Source organism: Heloderma suspectum, chromosome 4 (genome assembly GCF_057233095.1).
Source record: "Heloderma suspectum isolate Gila_16-S chromosome 4, 16-S_ref, whole genome shotgun sequence".
Taxonomy (NCBI): Eukaryota; Metazoa; Chordata; class Lepidosauria; order Squamata; family Helodermatidae; genus Heloderma; species Heloderma suspectum.
In genome coordinates this window covers 19,015,576-19,034,822 of record NC_139461.1, presented here as the reverse complement: position 1 = coordinate 19,034,822, position 19,247 = coordinate 19,015,576, and the positions used below count along the sequence as shown (strand labels likewise).

Below are 19,247 nucleotides of genomic sequence, written 5' to 3'. Positions count from 1 at the left end.
TCAGTTTTTGAACCAACTACTTAAAAATATACCTTTATCTGCACCTTTTGCTGTACAATTTTAGCTATGTGTTACAATTTCTTATACTTTTTAGATTATATTACTACTTTTTTACTTGCAACTTTTGCTGTGCAATTTTAAGCCACATTTTATCACTGTTTTATAGTATTTTATAAATGTCATTATTATATTAGTATTACTTGTGTGTAAGGTTTGCAGTTTGTCCTGATCTCTCATTTGCCTTTCGTTTTTATTGATCAGGAAATTATCTTTGTTTAACCTAAAGTGTTTGACCTTGAATCAGCTGTGGAGTTGCCAGGTGATCTTGGTCAAGCCACACTCAAACTCTGTCCTCCATCTGAAAAATGAAAATCATGGTGACCCACCTGAAGGCATTGTTTCAAGAGAAGAAAATTATTGTAAAGCACAAAACTCTTACATTGATATATCCCTTTGCTGGCTCACACCGAGGTCCAGCTAATCTAATACTTCTAATATTCTACAAGGAAGTTCCATTGTGTTATCACTAAAAACTATTGATAGGGCCATCCTCTTTGAATTTGTCTAATCCATTTTCAGTGCATCCCTCCCGCTTGTAATTATTTGCATGGGCTTGTCTGGAGTTTAAAGATGGGACCCTCTCACACCCAAAGTGAGAACCATGACCCTAGACCAACCAGCAGTGCAGAGAAAGAAGACATGTGCACATTTATACTCTTACGGGTTAATGGATGTTGTGTTGGTTGTTGTTACTGCAGGGTGGGTGAATAATATGCTGTTCCTGTTCCTCTCCACAGGAGCCCAAACGGCCCTTATAAATTCTCAAGAAAAATGACTGGAACTACATTGCCTTGGCCTATGTTCCGAGCAGACACTGATGGAGACAATTATAAGGAATTTACTGCTTCCTTAGAGAACCGTAAAGGACTGAAAAAAGCTGAATGTTCATTCTGGTCTGATTATATCAAAACACTCAAAGCTTCAACAAGTTGTAAGTGCATGACTATATACATTACTATTCATATATTTTACTCATCATGTGGGGCTGTGCACAAGCATGATGTCATCTCTACTTTTACTACATGAAATGACAGCATCCCCTCTGGTACACACTGCCTGGCATTGGTGGGAGGAGATCCCCCCACAGGGCTAGTTTGAGTCCCTTCCTCCACCATGGGCTCTTGATGTGTCACACAATTTTTGGGGTGCACAATGCTGGAAGGCACAAACAGGACCCCACATTGCAGGTAATGTCAGGCTGCATTAGGGATGTATGGATTGTGTAAAATCCATACTGTCTGTGTTTCAACGATTGTCAGGCACCTTTTGTTCTGTTGTCTACCCGTCGACAGAACTGGACTGTTTTTTGTTTCCAAATTTGCATTTGCACAAATGTGCATGTGTGAAAATGTGCAAATTCCCCCAAATGCACATTGTCATGCTTTAGCCTATGGAGTAAATGCACAGTTTTTGCTTTTTTTATTTTTGCGAATTTTTCTATGACAAATTTTGTGCAAAATTCGGGAAATTGAGAAAACCAGTCCACAAGTCCGCTGAATCCACCCAACAGGAAAAGCTAGTCTGCTGAGGAATCTGCAGGCTGAATTCATGAAAATCTGAACTCATTTGGTTCCATTGCGGTTTTCTCTGACATCCCTAGGCTGCATTGCAGCATGCCCAGCAATATGCATTCCCGAGCGATGGCCAGGAAGGAAGGGCCATATAATTAAAGCTCTAAAGCAAGGATGGTGCACCTCTTTCAGCCCAAGAGCCAAATTCCATTTCAGAGGAGCTCTCAGGGGTCGCACTCCAGTGGTGGGTGGGGCTGGAGGCAAAAGGAGTGGAGCCAAAAAACAGCATATATTAGCTTAAAGCTCTTACGGCCAGTACCTACACCTTAGGAGAGGCATTTCAACCCATTAGAATGGAGAACAAACTGCAAAAGCAGGGAAACTACCCACCTATTTGTGTTTGGGGGAGAGGAGTGAGGTGGGGCCAGGGCAAGGCCATATGAGGAACCTCAGAGGGCTAAATTGGGACCACAGGCTGGCCAGATTTGGTCCATCGTCCTGAGGTTCAACACCCCTGGAATCAGGCTACCTGGCCAATCTCCTAGTCCTGTATGAGCTTGTCCAGCGGCTGCAATCATCATTGGTGGTGCTTCTGCAGATGCCCTTTCCTCTGGAGGTCCATGGTGGCAACAAGAGAGAGGTTTTTTTTATTGTAGTGCGCCAGTTATGGAACTCCCTCAGAGGGGGGCACCTTGGCTGTTCTCTTGTAGGCCCCAAGCTAAGTCTGTCCTGTTTGCTTGTGTAATTTTATTTATTTGGCATGGGTCCCCCGCCCCCATCTGTCTCAAATATTGTATTTTGCCTGCTACTGTAGGGGGTCTTTTGCTGCTGGTCTTAGTTGTACAACTGTATATAGTGATAATTTGTTTTTATTTTTAATGGCTGTTCTTATTTGTTTGACTTGTTATTGCCCTGAATCCTACTTGTGGGGGGAAGGCGGCATACAGTTCTTCAAAACAAATGAAATTCCCTATACAAATTCTTTCCTGTGTGATCTGTGTGCATGGCAGGGAATGGATTAGAAACAGCTGCTTTAAATAACCCTGCAAACTTTTGAACCCAACGGGTTCTTCCGCACAGTATACTCTGGTGATACGAACTTTAATATAAGGTGTTTGAATTCCAGAACTTTCTGAAATCACCCAGCTGTGTCATAAGAACATAATAAGAGCCATAGTGGTTCAGACCAAAGGCCTGTCTAGCCCAGCATTCTTTTCCCATGGTGGCCAACCAGATGCCTACAGGGAGCCCACAAGAACTCAATAGCACCATCTTGCTCATGTTCCCCAGCTACTGGTATTGAGAGGCATACTGCCTCACAGATGCTGGAGGTAGCATAGAGCCATCATGACTTGTAGCCACCTACAGCCTTTTCCTTTGTGAATTTGCCTAATCCCCTTTTCAACTTGTCCAAGCTGGCAGATGTTATTACATCTTGCGGTAGCCAATTCCATAATTAAACTATGTGCTGTATGAAATAGTCCTTCCTTTTATCTGTCCTGAATCTCCCACCATTCAGCTTCATTGGATTACCCGACTGTGTTCTGGTATTGTAAGAGAGGCCTATCCACTCTCTCCACAACACGCCTGATTTTATGCACCTTTATTTATTTTAAACATTTGTATCCCACCCTATAACATTAAGATCTCAAGGCGGAGTACAGATAAAGTTGCTTTAAACAGTATAAATCAATAAATAAACACCTTAAAACATATTAAACCATTAAACAAGCTAATACCAATTAAAATCTAAAACTATAAAACTGTTTAAACAGTGTGCTACTTTAGGGAATCTATTTAGCCCTCAAAGGTTTTGGTAAAAAGTCTCTTTTTTTTACTTGGCACTAAAATGAAACTTATGTACGCACCAATCAGGCCTCGAAGGGGAGGGCGTTGCACAACCGGGGTGCCACAGCAGAGAAGGCCCTCTCCCCCCACCATAGTGTATGCCTCACACTGATGGGATGCAGAGGAAGGCCTCTCCAACAGATCTCAGTCCTCAGGCAGGCATATATAGGGAGAGGCACTCCCTCAAATATCGAGGTCCCAGGCCGCTTAGGGCTTTAAATGTCATCACCAAAACCTTGAATTCCAACCAGAAGTGTATTGGCAGCCAGTGTAATTCCTTTAAAGCTGGTGTTATATAATTTTATGAGATGTTCCCTAACATCTCATAAGTCTAGCTGCTGCATTTTGCACTAGCTGCAACTTCCAAGGCATCTTCAAGGGCAGCCCGATGTAATGTGCATTGCAGTAGTCTAATCAGGAAGTTACCAGCACATATACTACTGTGGCTAGGTTATCCCTGTCCAGGAAAGGCCATAGCTGGCGGATCAGCTGAAGCTGGCCCCAAGTACTCTGGGCCATGGAGTCCACTTGGGCTCCAGTGATAGGGATGGATCTAGGAGTACTCCCAAGCTACACATTTGCTCCTTCAGGGGGAGTGCAACCCTGTCCAGGGCAGGTCGTTTACCCAATTCCTGGACTCAGGAACTACCAATCCACAGAGCTTCTGTCTTGTCAGGATTTAGCTTCAGTTTATTGGCCCTCATCCAGCCCATTATAGCCTCCAGGCACTGGTCCAGCACCTTCACTGCCTCAGCCGACTCTGACAACAAGGAGAAATAGAGCTGAGTATCATCAGAGTACTGGTGACACCCACCCCCAAACCCCTAATGACCTCACCCAACGGCTTCATATAGATGTTGAACAGCATGGGGGATAGAATAGAATCCTGTGGCACCCCACAGTTTAATAGCCATGGGGTAGAAGAGGAATCCCCCAATATCACTCTCTGGAATTGGCCCTGCAGGTAGGAGCAGAACCACTGTAGCACAGTGCCCCCAACTCCCATCCTGCAGAGCCAATCCACTAAGACACCATTTATCATGTCCCCCCTTGCTCATTTTTTTCCCCCTAAGCAAAAGAGCCCAAAGCATTACCACCTTTTCTCACTGGGGCATTGAGCCCAGCCCTTTGATCATGGAACTGTTGCTGTAGAATGTTTTGTTTTGGATTTACTGCGAGTGAATGTCCAGCTAATGCAATTAACATTAAATGATCAATCGGTTCTGCAGAGGAATCTGTGGGCAGGCTATTAAATAAGAATTAACTGCCTGCAATGTTCCCAGCCTAGCAGATTCATACGAAAGAATAAATAGTGAGGCATATTGGGTAGAAGCTGTTACCTCACTGAGAAATTACTCTTTGCATGAGCTTTTTTCCATGAGTGATGCATCTTGTTTGTGTTATGGTTTCAGGCAGAAGAGAGCAACTCACCACAAGCGGGCCCGGCGATGAACTGGCTGTGGCATCTATTTCTAAAACCACTCAGATGAAGCCATTGGAAGACAAGGTGGCATACAGCAAGTAGAACATAGCACTTTGGGCAATTTTGGATCCATTGGAAGAAATGGTAGTCCTCCACAACTAAGTGGTGAAATCATCTTGCTGTATCATAATGACATATCTGTAATAACTTCCTATAGTGTCAAGTATGGCTGCTGTCATGCAAGACAAGCAAGTTCAGAAATAGTATAGACAGTGTACCATCGAATTGATCAAAGATGTTATATATTGGTGCATCAAACTGTAAGCATAGCACTCAATAAAACTGCAAAAGCTTTTAAATATGGTTTTTTTTCTTATAGTCCTCAAAAACTGACATACCTGTAAACCGAATGCATTACCTTTGATGGGTGAACTCTGCTTAGCTTGATTTGGAATCAGTTCTATGGGTTGTGTCCAACGTTAGTCCTACTTAGTGTATGAAATGAAATGAATGGGACTTAAGCTAGACTAACATTGGATACAACGCTATAGCTGCAGGCTTCTTATGTGAGCGTTTTGTAAAAAGCTCATCTGTTTTCAGAAAGACCACTCCCAGCTCATAACTTAGTTCATGCGCATTGATGGTGCCAGACACATACACATTTTTGTACTGCCCCCCCACCCCCAGGGAATTGTAGTGTGGTTTCACCACTGACTTTGGAACACCAGGCATGGCAGAGAGCTGCCTAGAAATTCAACCACCCAGCCCCCAAACACGAACATTTGGGAACAAGGGAGGGTTTAGTTCTGAATAGGGGACAACAGCCACATAACATAATTCTGGAGGGAGGGGGGAATAAGACATGGGAGTGGCCATAACAAAGAGGATACCCTCAACAAACAAAAGACTGCTTGGCTGGGTGGAATGGTCCTGCAATTCCCAACCATAATGGAAGTATTAGTGAGAGAAAGAAGTGAATATTCCTGTGCATGCTCCTCCAACACAGCTGGCTTTGTAGTTCATGTAGTTTCATAGCAGTCAAGGAGATTCATCCAGAGTAAGGGGTCAGCATTAAATAACTTATGTGCATGCTGCTATGGAACATCTGGCTTTGGGCTTCCAATCTGCTGAATGTTGGCTATGTATGCTCAGAATTTCAATTAACATTTTGAGCATGAGAACAGTGCCTTGGACAATATGGTACTCTACTCATAATAGAGCCAAGCATTAAAACTAGGACAAATACTGTACATGAAATGAGATAATGAAACATTTTGGCTACATTGTAAATTCTCTTGTTAACATCTGGGGCCACAATTTCTCTGTCTTCAGTGCAAAAGGTTAAGAAAGTAAGAGGAGCCCTGCTGAATCAGACCAAAGGCCTATCGATCCAGAATTCTGTTCCCACAGTGGCCAACCAGATGTCCATGGCAAGCCCACAAGCAGGTTATGAACAGAACTGTACCCAGGTTGAAAAGTCAGTTCAGGTCATTGCTGAATCTTTGATTCAGCTACAGATAGTGAAGAAATTAGTTCAGTTTGTATTTTAATGAGAACATACCTAATTTCAAACCCCTACGCAAATTGAAATTCAGCTATCCTTCAGATTTTGCACTTTTCCAAATTCTGCAATGGCATTTTCCAAGCAAAACATGCATACAATAATGCGTATTAGGAAAAATGCTTGCAAAAAAAAGTGTACATTAGGCAAAAATACGAAGAAAAATGAATGGATTTTTGGGAGAAATGTGCACAAAAATGCGTACGAATGCTCATGCAAACTTGAAAAAAAAATCTCAAATTTGAGACAAATCTCACTTAAGAGTAGACTGAAGAAATTCTCAAAGTTGAGGAGCCTGTCAGAAAAAAAAGAGGTGGCAACCTTAATTCAGCAGCACAGACATGGCTGAATACCCATGCATTCAAACAGACTTTTGCTGGCTAAGCACTCTAAGTTCTGGGCCTGATGGATGAATGTATCAGTTTCTCCCACATTCAGTTTTCTTTAAAATCTAAAATTCTTTCCACCCTGAATTTGAAGAAATTTGCAAATTTTGGTAAATTCTTATTCAGAATTAGGGATGTGCGAATCAGCAAAACTTGAGCTTGCCAAAGCCCTCCAAATTCCATCTCGAAGCTCATTCCAACTTGAGTTCATATCAGATTGCAAGCTTTGTTTTTTTTAATTTTTGCATGAAAATTTTTGTGTATTTTCATGCATCTTTTTCCAACTATACACATCAACTGTATGCATTGAGATGTACGTAGTCTTCTCCCATTGAGTAAAGCATAGTTGTGCACATTTTTCAAAACTACACATTTTTTCTTGTACATTTCTAAAACGTACATATGCTGTTGAATGCATTTCGGGGGGGTGGGGTGTCCACGAATCACACTGCAAGCTCAGAAATATACAGACTTTGTCCAAATTGCATCTGAATCCATGTTCAGTCTGGAATGTGTGAACTGGGTAAATACCGATCAAAAACAAACTGAAATGTTTTTCTCATGCATCCCTATTCAAAATGAACTGAACTGAAATTCTCACCCATCCCTATTTAAAAGGTAACAGGTAATGGGAAAGATCCTTACCTGAGGCCCTGTAGAACTAGTGCCCATCCATGAATTGAGAGTACTGAGCTATGTCAATCAATGCTCTGACTCAGTATAAAGCAGCTTCATACGATTATCTTGGGTAGGATCGCCCATGTGCGTGATTCAGAAACGAAGCAGCAGCAGCAAGCAACGGAAACAATTTGTTTTTAAGACGAATATTTACATAATCTTAAGTCTTTTTCAAAAAATTGCTACTTGGGGCCTGAAAAAAGAAAAAGCCAGGCTGGCAATCATTCAGTACAGCTTTCACTGTAACTTAACCTGAGCTGTCAAGGCATTACAGGATGAAAATCCAGCAGTAACAACAAGGAACAGCAGTGGGGAGTGTGGGGTGGGAAGCTTTTGGGTAGATTTGTGAGGCTTCAGAAAATCTGGGGAAGGCAGCCTCCTGCAAAAGTGCTGGGGTCCTGTCTAGGTGCCCCTTGATGCTCTTTCCAAGATTGTTGTACAGTTCCCACTGAACCACTTTCATTATTTGCCAGCGAGTCACCAAGTGGCCCAAGAATCATTCACAAAATTATGCCCGGAGCTGGTGATCAATCACGCAGCTGCCTCTCAACGAACTCCCCCGACCCCTGACGCCTCCACGCTCCATTCTGAAAGCCTGGAACTGCCAGGAGAGCTTAAAACTTTCCAGATCCTTGTCCAGTAATTGGTGACTCAGTCTTTAAATGAAGGCCTGGTTGTAGAATTCTTGTTCGTGTATTTATTTTTCTCTGCTTTGCATAAGAAATCCAGACATCTCAGTGTCTGAAAAGCCTGAAGCAACTTCATTGCAGTCATTCCACTTTAGTGCCCTGCCCATCAAGAAACAGAACAGCACCGTGATAAATAAGGCAAGGAAGGAAAGCAAAGCCTCAGGAGAAGCATCTAGCCAAAGTGAACCCCCCCTTTTTAAGTCCCACTCATTTCAAAAGGAGATATTTAAGTACACACATAACACTTCCATTGAACTGAATGGGACTGAAAAGGGATTCACTGGCTGTATCATGGATTTCTTTGTTTATTTTACTTGACCCAAGTTCTCAGGGCAGTGTACATTACATTAAAACCACAAAATATAAACAATAAAACAGCACTTAATAAAACCCAGATAAAATTAACAGCAAAGAGTAAAAACACTCCAGCACATAAATCCAAAATACAGCCAGCAGCCATAAAAGTGCAGCAATCTAAAAGCACTAAAAAAAACAGTAGTTTTTAAAATGCCTGGGAGAATACAAAGGCCTTCACCTGGCACCAAAAAGACCATAATGAAGGCACCAGATGAGCCTCTGTGGGGAGGGCATTCCACAGACAGGGTGCTACCACTGAGAAGGCCCTCTCACCTGTAGGCACCCACATCACCTCCTTTAGAAATATAGGAAACATTTTCCCCCCTTTTTTTCCTTTTTAACAAACTTTTTCCCATTTATTTGTCTTGTAACACACACTTCTACACAAGTGGGACTCTGCTTTTAACCTCTACTGAGTAGAGGAGCAGGCACAGGCTAGTCTAGAACAATCACAAAGCTAGACACAAAAAGGGAAAAGAGGCTATGGAAGGACAGGACTCTCCAGTGCTGGTGACCTGCACGGTGTGTGCCATGGTTGTTTTCTTGCCTGAGAACAACATGGCCTACACCTGCAACAAGTGCAAGTTGATCACGCTGCTGGAAGAAAAAGTAAGTGGACTGGAGCGGCGACTGTCGACCCTCCGGGGAATAAGAGAACATGAAGAGTTCTTGGACAGAATGGGGGAACTACAGCAGCAAAGGGAAGACCAGAGGCTTGAAGAGCAGCAGCAAGATGAGGCAGAAGTGGGAAATGAGGTGAAGAAAAATGGAGTAGAGGATACTCCTTGGAAAAGGGTGACAGTTAGGAGAAGAAGAACTAGATGGCACTCTGCACCAGTGGAAGCACTGGAGCTGTGGAACTGATTCCAGGTACTTGCAGATGAGACTGGAGGACAGCCTGCAGAGGAAGAATCACAGGGGAACCTACATGAGAGTAAGCAAGAGGCTGAAGGTCAGTCAAACAGAGGTGATGAAACCCAGGCCTACAACAAGAAGAAGAGAAGAGTGGTAGTAGTGGGAGAGTCCTTGCTGCATGGGATCGAGACCCAAGTATGTCGCAAAGACCCGTGGACTCACCAGGTACGTTGTCTCCCGGGAGGATGGATTAGAGATGTAACTGAAAGGTTGCCTGCACTCATAAAGCCCACTGACAGGTATCCCTTTCTTCTCATCCATGTGGGAACAAATGATACCGCCAAGTGGAGCTATGAAGAAATCACGTCAGACTTTGAAGCTTTGGGAAAGAAACTCAAGAACTTTGGGGCCCAGATATTTTCTCATCCATCCTTCCAGAAGAGGAAGAAGAGGGATAGAAAGGGAATGAAAAATACTCCGGGTGAATGACTGGCTATGAAGGTGGTGCTGACGAGAGAGATTTGGATTCTGGGACCACAGGCTATACTTCCTGGAAGATGGGCTGTTGGCAAGGGATGGGTTGCACCTCACAAAGGAAGGGAAGAATGTGTTTGGCCACAGCATGAAGAACTCCATCAGGAGGGCTTTAAACTGAATCCTACGGGGAAGGGAGATGTAAACTTGGGGGTAACAATGGGCATAGGTGCATGCACTGCAACAGAGAGAACAGCTCTGATAGCGCCCAATAATAGTCTTCAGACACATGTAGGAAGAAAGCCAGACTATGAAGCACATGGTCTTTGATGTCTATATACTAATGCCCAGAGTATGGGAAACAAACAGAATGAACTTGAACTCTTAATACAGGAGGGAAATTATGACTTGGTAGGCATAACTGAGACTTGGTGGGATGACTCTCATGACTGGAATACAGCAATGGAAGGATATAACTTGTTCAAAAAGAACAGGAGGAACAGAAAGGGAGGCGGGGTTGCACTGTATGTGAAAAATACATATCTCTGCACAGAAATACAGGAGGATGAGCTTGGTAGCCCCATAGAGAGCATCTGGATCAAAATAAATGGAGCAAAGAATAAAAGGAACCTGGTGGTCGGAATCTACTACCGGCCACCCAATCAAGGAGAAGACGAGGATGAAGCTTTTGAAAATCAAATCGCCAATGTTTTAAGGAAGCATGATCTAGTAGTAATGGGGGACTTCAATTTCCCCGATATTTGTTGGGAGACAAATTCTGCAAAACATGGCCCCTCCAGGAAATTCCTGACTTGTGTGGTGGATAACTTCCTCCTACAGAAAGTGGAGGAAGGAACTAGAGGATCGGCTATCCTTGACTTGATCCTAACCAACAGAGATGACTTAGTGGATAAAGTAGCAGTTACAGGAACTCTGGGGGAAAGCGACCATGATGTACTTGAGTTCTTGGTTCTAAGGGAACCAAAAGCTGAGTGTAGTCAAATGCGTACCCTGGATTTTAGGAAAGCTGATTTTAATAAACTCAGAACAATGATCAGTAAGGTCCCATGGCAAGCGACGCTAATGAGAAAAGGAGTCCAAGATGGGTGGGAGCTTGTAAAAAACGAAATTCTCAAGTCACAATTACAAACAATTCCAACAGGAAGAAAAGGTGGAGGACAACAGAAGAAGCCTGGGGGAAGGAACCTGGGGGAAGGAGGACCAGCCAGCAGCTGCACCAGGTGGATCCTGAGCCTGATCCTGCTTCTGCCCCCGCCCCTAGGGATGGCGGAGAATTTCTGAGAATTTCTCCACGAATCTCTGTGAGGCCGAATGCCAACGCATTCGGCCCCCCGAAATTGGCGGTGAAATTCTCCGCCCCCTGCCCCCCCCCCAGGATGGGACTTACCTCCTGCGAATGTCCCTCTTGGCGGCGGGTCTCGGCGGTGGTTCGGCAGGGGCGGGGGCAGCAGCCGGTCTTCCGACCGGCTGCCGCCGCTGCCATTACAAAATAAAGTAAAAAAACAAAACCCCATGATAGGCTACGTAACGATTAACCTAAGATTTCCAAAGTCAGCCGTGACAGGCTACATTAATCGTCACGTAGCCTATCACGGGTGACTTTGGAAAAAAAAAAAGCGCGTATGCAAATGCGTTCCTTATTTTGCGTTCCTTATTTTGGCACATCTAGTCTACGTAAAGATTTATGTAGACTACGGCGAAAATAAGGGAACGCTATTTGCATTGCTCTTATTTTCGCCATAGTCTATGTAAATCTTTACGCAGACTAGATGTGCCAAAATAAGGAACGCAAATGGCGGAGCCCATGGGCCGCCGCCATTTGCATACGCGCTTTTTTTTTTTCCAAAGTCACCCGTGATAGGCTACGTGACGATTTACATAGCCTATCATGGCTGACTTTGGAAATCTAGCCGTGTTAGGCTACGTAAATCGTTACGTAGCCTATCAAGGTTTGTTAGTATTTTCACTTTCTGTTTCGCGGCCGGGGAGACGGGGCGCTTCTCCCCGGCCTGAATTTCGGCCGGGCGAGGCGGGACGCCTCCCCCCCCTTGCTTGAACTTCGGGGGGAGAAGCAAAGCGCCTCCCCCCCACCGCGAATCACCCCTGCGAAAAGGTAAGTGACTTTCGTACATCCCTAGTCTGCCCTCGGGTCTGGTGGTGCTGCTGCTGAATGCCAGGTCGTCCCAAAATAAAATCTCCCTCATCCATGATTTGATTGTGGATGAGGGGGCTGACGTGGCATGTATTACTGAGACCTGGGTGGGGGAACTGGGAGGGGTCACTCTCTCCCAGCTGTGCCCTCCTGGGTACTCGGTGCAGCACCAACACCGACTTGAGGGTCGGGGAGGGGGGGTTGCCGTGGTCTATAGGAATTCAATCTCCCTCTCCAGGCTTCCTGCTCATTCAAGTGCAGATCTTGAGTGTTTGTACCTTGTGTTGGGTACCCGGGACAGATTAGGGATTCTGTTGGTGTACCGCCCACCCCGCTGCCCATCAGACTCCCTGCCTGAGCTGACGGAGGTGGTCTCGGACTTGGTGTTGAGGACCCCTAGGATGATGGTCCTGGGGGATCTCAACTTCCATGCCGAGGCCGCTGTATCCGGGGCGGCTCAGGACTTCATGGCCACCATGACAACCATGGGGCTGTCCCAACATGTCATCAGCCCAACGCATATAAAAGGACACACGCTTGATCTGGTTTTCTCGACTGGACAGGAGGATGGTGATCTGAAAGTGGAGGAATTAACATCTGTCCCTTTGTCATGGTCAGATCACTTCCTGCTGAGGTTTAGACTATTGGCAGCCTTTCCCCTCTGCAAGGGTGGGGAACCTATTAAAATGGTCCACCCCCGGAGATTAATGGATTCCGATGGATTCCAGAGGGCTCTGGGGGATTTTCCTGCTGGTATGGCTGGTGCTCCTGTCGAAGCCCAGGTCGCTCTGTGGAATGCAGAGATGACTCGGGCGGTTGACACGATTGCGCCCAAGCGCCATCTCCCTCTGAGCAGAGCCGGGCCAGCTCCTTGGTATACACCTGAGCTGAGGGCAATGAAGCAAGAGGGGAGACGGCTAGAATGCAGGTGGAGGAAAACTCGTGCTGAGTCTGACTGAACACAGGTAAGAGCCCACTATCGAGCCTACTCTGTGGCGGTGAGGGCGGCAAAGAGATATTTCTTTTCCACCAGCATTGCATCTTCTCAGTGTCATCCAGAGGAGCTTTTCTGAGTGGTTCACAGCCTGTTACATTCTGGGCCAGGGAGAGAGATGGTGGAACCCTCGGTAGCACGCTGTGACAAGTTTGCACAGCACTTTGAGGATAAAGTCGCTCAGATTCGTCATGAATTGGACACCACCATTAATGCAGTTCCATTGGTAGAGGCGTTCAGAGCACCGTCTGGTCCAGTTTTATTGGATGAGTTTCAGTTACTGAGGCCTGAGGATGCAGACAAGGTGCTTGGCCAAGTCCGATCAACCACTTGTGTGCTTGACCCTTGCCCTTCATGGCTTATTAAATCAAACAAGGAGGGGATGTCCGGCTGGGTCCAGGAGGTTGTAAATTCCTCTTTGAGAGAGGGAGTGGTGCCTGCTGCTTTAAAAGAGGCAGTAATTAGACCACTCCTGAAAAAGCCTAACCTGGACCCAGAGGATGTTAACAATTATAGGCCAGTGGCCAACATCCCCTTCCTGGGCAAGGTGCTTGAGCGGGTGGTTGTAGGACAGCTCCAGGCACTGTTGAATGAAACAGATTATCTAGATCCATTTCAATCGGGCTTCAGGCCTGGTTTTGGAACGGAAACTGCCTTGGTTGCCCTGTGGGATGACCTCTGCCAGGAGAGGGACAGGGGGAGTGTGACCCTGTTGATTCTCCTGGACCTCTCAGCGGCTTTCGATACCATTGACCATGGTATCCTTCTGGATAGGTTGTTTGGGTTAGGAGTTGGAGGCAATGCACTACAGTGGTTCCACTCCTACTTGGATGGCCGATTCCAGAATGTGGTGCTGGGGGATTATTGCTCTGTGCCATGGCAATTGTGCCATGGGGTTCCACAGGGCTCTCTTTTATCCCCCATGCTGTTTAGCATCTACATGAAACCGCTGGGGGAGGTTATCTGGAGGTGTGGGCTGAGGTGCCATCAATATGCGGATGACACCCAGCTCTACCTCTCTTTCTCATCAAACCCAGGTGAGGCAGTGGCTGTTCTGAATCAGTGCCTGGGCACGGTAATGGACTGGATGAGGGCCAATAAACTGAAACTCAATCCAGACAAGATGGAGGTACTGTCAGTGGGTGGTTCGTCTGCCCGGCTAGGTGATATTCAACCTGTTCTGGAGGGGGTTGCACTCCCCCTAAAGGATCAGGTTCGTAGTTTGGGGTGCTCTTGGATCCAGAACTGTCACTTGAGGCACAGGTGAACTCAGTGGCACGGAGCACTTTTTATCAGCTTAGGCTGGTATACCAACTACGCCATCTGGACACAGATAGCCTAGCTACAGTTATCCATGCTCTGATAACTTCTTGTCTGGATTACTGCAATGCGTTATACGTGGGGCTGCCTTTGAAAACGGTCCGGAAACTTCAGCTGGTCCAAAATAGGGCAGCAAGATTGTTAACAGGGACTGGCCTGTGAGCTCATATTACGCCAGTACTTTTCCAGCTGCACTGGCTGCCAGTCCATTTCCGGGCCCGATTCAAAGTGCTGGTGTTAACATTCAAAGCCCTTAATGGCTTGGGGCCAGGTTACCTGAAGGATCGCCTCCTCCCATATGTGCCTGCCCGGACCTTAAGATCATCCTCAGCGGCCCTTCTCCGTGAGCCCCTGCCAAAGGAAGTGAGGCGGGTGGCTACTAGGAGGAGGGCTTTTTCTGTTGTGGCACCCCGGCTCTGGAATGAGCTCCCTAGTGAGGTTCGCCTGGCGCCTACATTGTATTCCTTTCGGCGCCAGGTGAAGACCTTTTTGTTTTCCCAGGCATTTTAGCATTTTAGCTTTCTAAATTTTTATCTTTGCTGTTTTAAATCTGTATTTTACACTCCTGCACTGCTGGTAGGTTTTATTGTGGTTGTATTGTTATATTGTGGTTTTAATGTTCTATATATTTTAAATTGTTTTATTGTGTGTTGTTTGGTTTTAATTTTTGTGAACCACCCAGAGAGCTTCGGCTATTGGGCGGTATAGAAATGAAATGAATGAATGAATAAATAAATAAATAAAATAAGCCAATGTGGCTTCACAAAAAGCTTAGAGATAACTTGAAACCAAAAAAGGACACATATAGGAAGTGGAAAGAAGGCCAAGTAACAAAGGAAGAGTACAGTCAGGTAGCACAGAATTGCAGGGATGGCGTCAGGAACGCTAAAGCTGAGAATGAGCTGAGGTTAGCGAGGGATGCTAAAAGCAACAAAAAGCCTTTCTTCAGCTATGTGCATAGTAAAAGGCAGAGGAAAGAAATGGTTGTTCAGCTATTAAATAAGGATGGCAAAATGATAACAGATGACAAAGAAAAGGCAGAGGTGCTCAATTCCTGCTGTGGCTCAGTCTTCTCCCAAAAGAGGGTCTATGACCCCCCTGGCAAAGGCGAAGTACAGGCTGAAAGGGCAGGATTGCAGCTTGAGATCGACAGGCATATGGTCAAGGAACACCTAATTACTTTGAATGAGTTCAAATCTCCAGGGCCAGATGAATTGCATCCTAGAGTAATAAAGGAACTGGCAGGAGAACTCTCAGAACCACTGTCTATTCTCTTCGAGAAATCATGGAGGACAGGTGAAGTGCCAGATGACAGGAGGAGGGCTAATGTGGTCCCTATCTTCAAAAAGGGTAAAAAGGAGGAACCTGGGAACTACAGACCAGTCAGTCTGACATCAATCCCTGGGAAAATTCTGGAGCAAATGATAAAGCAACCCATTTGTAAGCACCTTGAAAACAATGCAGTGATTACTTGAAGCCAACATGAATTTGTCAAGAACAAATCCTGCCAGACGAATCTGATCTCATGTTTTGATCAAGTAACCTCCCTTGCGGACCATGGGAATGCTGTAGCCATCATATACCTCGACTTCAGCAAAGCTTTCAACAAAGTGCTAGATGAAACAACGACCCGGTGGATCCTCAGTTGGCTACAGAATCGGACTCAAAGTGCTTATCAATGGATCCTTCTCAAACTGTGGAGAGGGAACAAGTAGGGTACCGCAGGGCTCAGTCCTGGGCCCAGTGCTCTTCAACATTTTTATGAATGACTTGGAGGAGGAGGTGCAGGGAATGCTGATCAAATTTGCAGATGACACACAATTGGGTGGGATAGCTAATACTTTGGAAGACAAAAACAAAATTCAAAGTGATCTGGATAGACTGGAGCGCTGGGCAGAAAACAACAGAATGACATTGAATAAGGATAAATGCCAAGTTCTGCACCTAGGAAAAAGAAGCCAAATGCACAGTTACAAGATGAGGGATACGTGGCTCAACAACACTACAAGCGAGAAGGATCTTGGAATTGTTGTCGATCACAAGCTGAATATGAGCCAACAATGTGATGTGGCTGCAAAAAAGGCAAATTCCATTTTGGGCTGCATTAATAGAAGCATAACTTCCAAATCCTGGGAAGTACTAGTCCCCCTCTACTCAGCACTGGTTAGGCCTCATATGGAGTACTGTGTCCAGTTCTGGGCACCACACTTGAAGAAGGATGCAGACAAATTGGAGAGGGTTCAGAGGAGGGCAAAAAAGATGATCAGTGGACTGGAAACAAAGCCCTATGAGGAGAGACTGAAAGAACTGGGCATGTTTAGCCTTGAGAAGAGAAGACTGAGGGGAGATATGATAGCACTCTTCAAGTCCTTGAAAGGTTGTCCCAGAGAGGAAGGCCAGTTTCTGTTCTTGATCATCCCAGAGTGCAGGACACGGAATCATGGGCTCAAGCGACAGGAAGCCAGATTCCAGCTGAACATCAGGAGAAATTTCCTGACTGTTAGAGCAATCCAACAATGGAAGCAATGACCTAGGGAGGTGGTGGGCTCTCCCACACTGGAGGCGTTCAAGACGAAGCTGGACAGCCATCTGTCAAGGATGCTCTGACTTGGATTGCTGCATTGAGCAGGGGGTTGGACTCGATGGCCTTGTAGGTAGGGATGTATGAAAGTCCCCTTACCTGGCTCCACCAGGTTCCGCTGGGGGGGGAGGCACTCCGTCCCTCCCCCCTAGAATCCTGGCCAGCCGGCTACGCGGGGATTCCGTGGAGCCGCCGGCCGGCTCCGCCAGCAGCCGGACATCCGGCCGCTGGCTAGCAGGGACGCAAATGGCAGGGGCCATAGCCGCCGCTGTTTGCGTCCCTGTAGTCAGCCGTGATAGGCTACGTAAAGACTTATGTAGCCTATCATGTCTGGCTTAAAAAAACCCACATGCGCGTACGCAAATGGCTGCGGCTACGGCCACCACCATTTGCGTTCCTTCTTTTCGCCGTCTTAGTCTACGTAAATATTTACGTAGACTAAGACGGCCAAAAATAAGGAATGCAAATGGTGGCAGCCATAGCCGCCATTTGCGTACGCAAGTTGTTGTTTTTTTTAAACCCAGCCATGATAGGCTACGTAAATCTTTACGTAGCCTATGTCATTTTTTTTTTTTAAACAAGACTGTAAATGGCGGCGGCGGCGGCAGCCGGTCAGAAGACCAGCCACCGCAGCCACTGCCACCGCAGCCACCCAGAAGATCCGCCCCAGGTAAGTCTCGTCCCGCGGAGGATCCGTGGGGGGGGGGGTGGCAGGCCGTTCCACCACAGATTTCGGGGGGCCGAATGCACTGGCATTCGGCCTCACTGATATCCATGGCGGAATTCTCTGCCACCCCTACTTGTAGGCCCCTTCCAACCTTACCATTCTATGATTCTATGAAACTGCCTTATACTGAGTGAGACCACTGGCCCATCTAGCCCAGTATTTTCAGCACTGATCGGCAGTAGCGGCTCTCCGGGGGTTCAGGTAGGAGTCTTTTCTAGCCCTACCTGGAGATGCTGAGGGTCATACCTGTATGCAAAACATGTGCTGTACCACTGAGCTACAGACCTTCTCATTTGGTAGATGCTCCTGGGAAAGGTCCTCAGACAATGGCCATAAAGTCTGGGATAGATAAGAGTCTTACTGAACCATTCTTTGGGTCCATCTACTCCAGATGCTGCTTCCCACAGTGGTCAAAAAGATACCTCCATGTCATGATCCCCACAAGTAGGGCAGGAATGCAAGAAGAGACCCCCTCTGCTGTTGTTGGCTGTCAACAACTGCTGTCCAATGGCAGAATCCCTGCCACATGGAAGTTCCATTTAACCATGTGTCAGATGATGTAGTTTCATTTATCCATCCTAACTCTGCAGAAGCAACTAAAACCCTCAAGATGTGCAAAATCAGTGCTAAGATGGCCTTGGCCAATCAGGGTTCCTTCCTCAGAGAGGGAGCCCTATGTGCTCACTATTAGCCCCCTGCATGCTCTGAGGGGTGCAGCCAGCACTTGTGCTGACATCTAGGGGCCAGAGTCCTTGTTAGCCCCTTCACTTCCTCATTACCAAACACCTGACAAAAACTATGCTGGCAACTATGTGTAACCCCCTGATATATTTTTCTTTAAGAATTCTGAGTGGGAATATTCCTGCACATACTCAGTAAAGGAGTGAAATAGGGAGTGGCCACCATTTTAGGCAGTTATCAAAATGCAGTGTGGAAGAAGCTTGCTTTCTCCTCCCTGTAAAATCCTGACCCTTTGAGGCAGGGCTGTTTACAAAGTTGTTCCTGTGTTGCTGGATCCTGGTCCATTTTGAGAAGATTGCTGCAGAGCTGGAGTGAACTGAGTAGACACTGTTTTCTTTCTTTGTCCAGCAGAAAAATCAAACTTCAGAGAGAAGTTTTATTTATGTTGTGGACCCAAGCTGAAGAAAAAAGACAGAATTTTGGGAGGGCTGTGCTGTTTTATTGTTTTAGTGATAAGTGGACTGTTATGCATATAAAGTTATTACGTGGGCATTATTATTGTTTTTAATTAAGAAATGTAAATGATATGCGTTCATTGTCCCTGTACAAGGCCTTTGCGGTGAGTCCCTTTAGAGACCCTGAAGAAAAGTGTTACATATGCTCATTTCCAGAGCACGCAGGGTTAGGTAGCCATTTTCACTGATGGCAGAAGTCAACACTAGCAGAGACTCCCGCCAAGTGGTTATCATAGGCCCATCTTCTTTTACTTCAATCCGACGCCAAATTCATTGGAATGTAGGAAGACGGAGGCCACCTTACTCTGAGTCAAACCACTGGTTCCTCAGTGATGGGGAACCTCCAGCCCACAGACTGGACGCAGCCCCCAGGGATCGCCCATCCAGCCTGCAGACATCTTCTGCTGTTATCTC

The 19,247-nt window shown here is 46.0% G+C and overlaps 1 protein-coding gene across 1 annotated transcript in view; it reads left to right on the top strand.

The window, feature by feature from the left end:
* TG (thyroglobulin) overlaps positions 1 to 5,946 on the top strand; it is a 224,933-nt gene extending 218,987 nt beyond the window's left edge. Inside the window, exons 47-48 of the mRNA XM_084851439.1 lie at positions 798 to 991; positions 4,832 to 5,946. Of these exons, the coding sequence (XP_084707565.1) occupies positions 798 to 991; positions 4,832 to 4,944 (307 nt within the window). The 3' untranslated portion in view covers positions 4,945 to 5,946. The remainder of the gene's footprint in view (positions 1 to 797; positions 992 to 4,831) is intronic.
* Positions 5,947 to 19,247: the final 13,301 nt, after the last annotated feature.